Genomic DNA, 7,080 nt, shown 5'->3' with positions numbered 1-7,080 from the left:
GGAGAGATCCTTAACACTTTTAGCGTTTCATTCGTTCGGCGTTGCGAGGCGCTTCGTTTTCTCGCGTAAGCTGAAATTTTCAGTTATCCGTTAGCGGATGATTTGAGGTAGACAAGAAATTCGAAGAGGTCGATAGTCGATGCGACGTTACCTGAACCGTTTAAAAGTATAGAGATCGAACGATCAACGGACCGGTCCAAATTGCATTTGGCATAGCGGCAATACGTTGATAATGAATCAACGGACAAACCTTTCGCTTTTGCACAGCGAAGCAACTTTTATATACATTTTATCGTAGATATGACAATCACGTGCTTCCGTGACGAACATATCGATACGGATACGGATAAAGATAAAGATAAGGAGAGAGGTTGCTAGCGCGAGCCGAATGCTCGGTTGTGCTCCCGAAGGGGAGGCGATCTCGAGAAAAATGGTTAGTCGATGCAGAGATAGTAGAGAGAAAAAGAGATACTTGAATGTCGTCGCATCGTTCACGTTTGCAAAGTTACTTTTCGACGAACGGCCGAACGTAGATAATCGAAGAACATACGTAACGAAATTTCATCGGAACGTCCATGTATCGTCGATGGAAACGACAAAATGGAAACACCCCCCCCCCCCCCCACACACACACACACACACTGCCTGTGCCGTAACGATAAGGGTTATCCTTTCGATTGATCGTACCGAACGACAATTCTTTCTCGAAGAATCCTAAAATGTACTATCGAGAATCCTGTGTCGTCGAAACTCTCGTTTTGTATGTACATATGTATAGAGACAAAGAAAACTATTTGTTGAATATAAAGTTACTGGGCAAATATTAAAAATAACAATGGCTATCGTAATACTAGTAGTGGTAATAGTAATAACAATAGTAATAACAATAATAACGTATGACGATGACGACGATGATAGCAAAAACTGCAACCCAACAATAACGACAACGACAAGAAGATTAATGACAGTAATACAGGTAATATAATAATAATAATACTGACTACGACGACAATGCCAACGATGACGAGGAGAATAACGATAATAACAATGAGAATGAGGCAGAAGTAAAAGATACAGTTAATAATAATAATAATATGAAGAAAAGGGAGGAGGGAGGGGGAGGGGGAGGGGGAGGAGGAGAATTAGAACCAGCTAGGTCCGCCAAATTTTGTAGAAAGGCCACCGATGCCCTTGCCAAACATGCTTCCAACTTTTCCCACAACGTTCGATGTAACGTTGCTGATTAGATTCGCGTCTTCACCGGTGATCGTTTCGACGATCGTTACCTTCGCCTTTGGACGTTCTATATCCTCATCGTTACCGTTCTCCGAAAGTCCCCTGCGAAATGCGAAAAACGAGAAAGGAAGGTGGGGTAAAGACGTTTCGTCGGAGGTAGAGCGTGAAGATGCGATCGGTGTACTCACTCTTCGTTCTGAACGCTCGTTAAGGCACAAGTCGCTTCTTCCGTTTGCATCCTCTTAAATATAGTCTGATATGTGGTCGAATTCAGTTTCTCCTCTGTGACACCTTGCAGCTCAAAGTCTGAGTAGATTTTCTTTACGATGTGGGCCAAGCAGGTACATTGGTAGAGGTGTAAACTGTGATCGAGTCTCTCCGAAAGCCAGGTGCACAGCATTTGAATTTGCGCCGTGTACCATTGCTGAAAGAAGAGATATTGAGAAAACGAGAGGAAGGAAGGAACTAGGAGAGGAGTTAAGTACCCCGAAAAACGTTGGAATCCATAGTTCGTCGATTACTTTGCTACGAATCTGATCCATACAGTTTCTCGTAAAGCTCACATAGGCCTGTCCCATTTCTTTTCCGCTTCCCGATACCTTCTGAAAGGGATTCCGGATGAAACTAGTGAAATTTGATTGGAGATTGTTGCGAACGAAAAGGAATCAAGTACCGTAAAGCTGAGAATGGAACCTATGAAGGATCCCTCGTCGTAGCGAGACAATTTGGACAAGGTAGTTTCCAGAACGGTGACCAACTTGTTGATCATCCCTTGGGTCATGGCAGCCGAGGTTTTTTCTATCAGGTCGTCGATCTTGGCGTGATACTGGTGCTGAAAGGGAAATGGTCGACGACGACGAGGATGATAAGCGAAGGCAAGGTTTGGAAAGAGAGGATTTTACCAGGAGATCTTACCACGTCCACACCGTCGATCGTACAGAGTTCGAAGTTTTTATCCTTGGCATCCAGGATGACGTTCACCATCGCGCACATTTCAGAGGGTATGATGTAGTCGGTGGAGATAAAGGTGACATTTTTCTTGAGCCACTGTTGAAACGCGGCATCTGTTCGTTGGATACAAGATTCGATCATGTCGCAGGCCATTAAAGTCAACCTTTGCTCGAGGTGCTGGCGAAATTCTTGATCGGGCCAATGGAGGTCACGGATGAAAGACTGAAGAGCATCCAGCTTCCAGAAGAGCTCGCTGGAAGTGGCGCATCCGTTTCCCTTAATCTCCCAACGTTCCTTCTCGAATCCCTTGTGAATGGATTGCGCGATCGAGGTTTCCATCAGATCGACGTAACGCACGACCATCGGAGCAAAGGTGTCGCGAAGATGTTGATGAAACCTACCGTTCTTCAAGTTATCTGAAAAGAGGAGAAGAGAAGAGAAGAGAAGGTTAGTAGGAGACTTTTCTCCTACTATTGGGGAGATTGGCGTACCATCTTCCCTCAGGTAGTCGTTCATAATTTTAAAAAGTGGAAAGCTGTCCCAAGTGTCCGGTGGTTGTTCGGCGAGCACCTTGTCCATGTCGACGGCGAACAGAGACCAGAAGATCTCGGCGTGCTCCACCATCAGATCGCTAAACCAGGCGAACGCCTGCGGTACAGTGTAGTAGGAGCGGATCGTGAAAATATTGGACGTCACACATATGTATAAACGACGGGGCGGGGGGGGCATAGGTTGTTTTCGACTCAGGGCGACGAGATCGCTCCGAGCCCTGAGCAGAGAACCCTCGAGTTTCGTTGCGCGGTACTCTCTATTCAACTACGCAAGTAAGTATGTACCTTTCCTTCTCTTACCTTCTTCTACTTCTTCGCTCTTATCTGAACCTGAACCACAACGACAACCACAATCCTTCTCGCAAGCTCGATAATTTTAAGCGACAGCACCGTTGGCAAAAGCAACGGGTTGCGTTCGAGCACCACGAGAGAACAACTGAGAAAACGTGCCGAGAACGCTAGTGGAATAGCTGGTAAAGAGTGTGTATACATACATACGTATAACGCGAGCGCGGGGGAGTAAAATTGCAAGCGTGTCTCGAGGATCCCGAGGTAAATGAGACATACAGTTGTAGAAACACAACTAATACCTCCGAGTAATGCTCTCCGTTTTGTTGAAGCAGATCCACGCACATTTCGGCTAGATTTATCAGATCTTCGAGTTTCTTGCTAGGCGGGACGCAAACCTCGCCGCTGAAGTCGTCCTCGATCTTCGCTTCGGCGGAGAGTTTGGTGTAATTGACAAGGGCAGCGGTTTCCAAACAGCTCTTGATCAAAGTTTTCACTTCTTCTTGGGGCACCGTGCCCACGCCGTCCTTCATTATCACTCGCTCGAGAAGGGACAGGGTAGACTTTAACGCGCCTTCCGGCCGACCGAACGGAAAGCTGTACCTGTGTATCACCGATTCGACGAATAGTGGGTAGAGTAGAGGGGAGAGTAGAGGAGCTTACCTAAAGTTGGTTACTTGTTTCTCGAGAATCTGCCTGAGCCTCTCTTTGATCTCCTGAAATTTCTCCTTCTCCTCGTGAGTGATGGAACCGACTCTGTCGGTTCGGTTTCCGTAGACGTGGTTGGCGCAAAACGCGAAGCTATAGTGTATCAGGGTTGGATCGATCATCAGTCCGCGATCGATTCTGTCGAGTAGATCGTTGAGGTAGCAGAGATGTCGAAAGCAGCCGCGAACGCCGTACCTGTGTTACAGAATCATCGCAGATGATCATTACAGAAAGATGAGGGGGATGAGAGAGTAGAGCAGGATAGGTACCTGGCGCAATATTCGTCGATAACGAAGATTTGTCCCGGCGAGAACCAGCCCAACGAGCAGTAAGGATCGGTCAATCGATAATCGAGAATTAAGTTTTGCAGAAATTTAAAGAGAGTGTGGTGATCGAATTTGCAAGGGTCCGCGCTAATGTAATCCTCCATGCCGTGCTTCTTGGCTCGGTCCGCGTCACCCTGTATCTTGCTGATGGTGGAATTTTTATCCGTCACGGAGACCGGCGGCGTGGGTTTGTGGGACTGGCCGGTAGCACGGTACATGACCATTACCCAGGTCTGGCACTCGTTCTCGTCGTCCGCGGCGAACACGATGTTGTCCCCTTCGCGAACCGCGTTGAAGTAATACCTGCGCGGAAGAAGCGACGCAACGAGGGGTGAATAATAGGGCGGTGATAATAGGATGCGCGATAGATACGCTATAGGCACTACTGTGCGTCGACGAGAGGATGGCACTAACGAGCCAGTGAGATTTTTACGATTCGTTTGCCATGCCATCTTCTCGTGGACGCACGGTACACGTATGTACCGTCCGTCGTCTAGGTCCATGCCGACCATTAGATTGGCGGAGACGGGCTCGATGTAGTCGACCGTGTAACCGTCGAGTTGCATCATCTCGGAGGGTTCGCCTCTCTTCACTTTGTACGAGCACATCGCGAACGTGCACTGGGAAACTTGAACCAACACGTGGTACCGTTTCTTCCACTTTTTCCACACGGACTTGCCCATAGCGTACAAATAACCGCAGTGCTTCATGTTGAACGGTTTGTCCATTCGGCAACTGATCTTGATGTGAAGGTCCCGGTCCGGGCAATTCTTCGGCACGACCATCCGGTACCACTCCGGTTGTTTACAAGACGACGGGGTAGGCTCGAGGATCACTTTGCCCAGCTCCTTGTCCTCGAGCGCGAGCATCGCGGAATTCTCGGTGTAGAGTCGAATCTTGACCACCGGCAGCGGATGCGTGGTGGTGAAGTCGCCTTGCGTGTCCCACCTGTGAATGGCAAAGGGGAGGGGGACGCGAGAAAAGAGAGAAGCGTCGTCGAGAGCGTGTAACGCGGTGGGCCAAATATCCCCTCTCGGCTCCTTAGGTAAACCAAGGTCGGCCAAGGGAAAGGAACGAACGCAGGTAAGTGCGTACGTCTGTCCGGGGAATGAACGGTGCCGAGGGGGATATGCCTACTACTCACATAGGTTTCGAAGCTTCGGCTTGATCGGTCTGCAACTTTTTGCTACCCTCGACCTCCAACGTGCAGTAAACTATTTTGTTCGGTGGCAAGCTTTTCAAGCCCCTAACCTCGATGATTACCACCGCTAATTGAAAGGTCAGGGCCACGTCCATTTTGGTGAGCTGAGGTTCCGAGTCGGCGGAGTCGCTCTCCAATTTAGCGAGAGAACCCTGAGTGCGGCAGCGGGAGCGCTCGCGACGATGGTTGTAGCGCTTCAGCTTCTGCAGCCCGTATTTGCTGTCTATCGAACCTTTCGAGACCGGCAACGACTCCAAATTAGCCATCAACAGGTTGATAGACGACTTTAGTTCCTCGATGTAGAGCGACTCCATTTCTTTTAAGAGGAACTTGGGCATGAGCTTGCGATTCTACGCAGCAACAACAACAACACAGGAGGAGAACGTGAGATGACCACCAAGTGGAGAAACGTGCGCGAGGGAATATGTAGTCTGTACCGATCGTTTTCTTAGATACTCGTATGTATACATTGCTCTGCAAAAGAAGTGGGGAGGAGGAGGAGGAGGAGGAGGAGGAGGCGGAGGAGGAGGAGGAGGAGGAGAGAAAGCGCGGGCGAACGCTAGCTACCTTTTCCATTTCGTTGACCTTCTGGAGGTGACCGTCTAGCTCCCTCCTGATGGCGGCAGCCTGCTCGTCGGCTGAATCCAACAGGAGGGCATTGAACAGAAGCTGGTGCTCGAATTTCTTGATGCCGAGAATTTGCTGAAACATGTCGTACAACTGCTCCTTCGACAGTTTCATCTCCGAGATCAAAGACTGTTGTTGCACCCTGGAGGATCTCTTGGGCTCCTCGTCACCCGTACCTTTCATGATACAATCGAACTTGGCCAACCAAGACGTAAGTACAGTATCTTTGCTCAGTCCCTCGATTTCCGGGATGCGTCGAACACGAATCTCTATGTTCTTCTTGAACACTTCGCGGAAGTCGAGTTGCGAGCAAGCACCGCTTTGCACCATTTGAACCACTCGGTCCGACGTGAGAAACACGTCGTAGAAATTCTGTATCGCGTTGCGAAACGCTTCGTCCGCCATTATCTGGGTCTCCCCCTTCAGGAAGCCCTGCGAATCGTAATGGGAAAAGAAAACATTGTATCTCGTTAGCCTCGTTATTCGCTTGGTTTGCCGCGAATCGTCTCGCATCGTTATTCCTTGCCGACGACCAGCCAGCCAGACAGCCGGTAACCGAAGGCGAAGGTTACACCGACGCGACGCACGCGAGAATTGTACCGACCACGTGTACGGCTTCTTCCATCGCGTTACGTTTCCTTCCAAGGGTTTCTTTCCGATGCGACATTGCGAAAGAAGCGAGATATTAATTAAGATGGGTGGCTGACGGCGGAAAAGAAGCGCGATGCGGAAGAGGTACGATAGGATAGTGAATGAGAGACCTGAAAACGGGAGCACATATTCTCGAGCTGAGCCTTGTTCACTTTCAACGGACGTTTTGTCATGTCCAACGGTTGCTTGGCGTTGAACGGATAAGCGATGCATCTCGAGACGAACACGTACAGCTGTATCCTGGTCTTTCGCTCCTCTTCTTCGCGCTCCTGCTTGTCCTGCGGCAACAGAGAAAGAGGGAGGGGGGGAGAGAGAGAGAGAGAGAGAGTGAAAAGGGTAGCGGGCAGAGGGTGGTTACCTGTAGAGAGTTGTTACCTGTAGGTCCACTTCGGTTTTCTCGCTGGCGACCGAAGGCGAGGGGCTGGTGGGCCTCTGAGCGTAACTGGCCGCGTCCTGAGCGGCAGACATCGAGGGGGACAGGGAATTCCTGGCGGCGGCGAGACCGGACGCGTCGAAAGCTGCGTCCTGACCGGGCGGGCCG

General features: G+C 49.7%; 1 protein-coding gene across 1 annotated transcript; it reads right to left on the bottom strand.

Annotated features, from left to right (window-relative positions):
• Positions 1-1,117: 1,117 nt before the first annotated feature.
• On the bottom strand, positions 1,118-7,044 carry LOC108577765 (calcium-dependent secretion activator). Its single transcript, XM_017940964.1, has 14 exons — positions 6,915-7,044; positions 6,650-6,817; positions 5,829-6,320; positions 5,205-5,611; positions 4,544-5,008; positions 4,004-4,363; positions 3,690-3,929; positions 3,329-3,629; positions 2,679-2,835; positions 2,152-2,603; positions 1,910-2,068; positions 1,722-1,838; positions 1,425-1,660; positions 1,118-1,338 (listed from the first exon to the last, which is right to left on the bottom strand). Exons 1-14 carry the CDS (start codon positions 7,005-7,007, stop codon positions 1,143-1,145), a joined length of 3,843 nt encoding a protein of 1,280 aa, XP_017796453.1. The 5' UTR covers positions 7,008-7,044; the 3' UTR covers positions 1,118-1,142.
• Positions 7,045-7,080: the final 36 nt, after the last annotated feature.

The sequence above is a fragment of the Habropoda laboriosa genome, unplaced genomic scaffold (genome assembly GCF_001263275.1).
Source record: "Habropoda laboriosa isolate 0110345459 unplaced genomic scaffold, ASM126327v1 scaffold816, whole genome shotgun sequence".
In the NCBI taxonomy this organism is placed as follows: Eukaryota; Metazoa; Arthropoda; class Insecta; order Hymenoptera; family Apidae; genus Habropoda; species Habropoda laboriosa.
The sequence above is the reverse complement of the archived record's forward strand: the minus strand, read 5'-3'. Positions and strand labels throughout refer to the sequence as shown.

Bases quoted from the DNA above. Each gene is read 5' to 3' on its own strand.
- LOC108577765 (XM_017940964.1), bottom strand. From the start codon at position 7,007: ATGTCTGCCGCTCAGGACGCGGCCAGTTACGCTCAGAGGCCCACCAGC. The intron at 3,930-4,003 runs GTACCTATCCTG...TCTGTAACACAG, and splicing joins ATCGACGAATATTGCGCCAG to GTACGGCGTTCGCGGCTGCT. The intron at 1,839-1,909 runs GTACTTGATTCC...AATCCCTTTCAG, and splicing joins GTTCCATTCTCAGCTTTACG to AAGGTATCGGGAAGCGGAAA.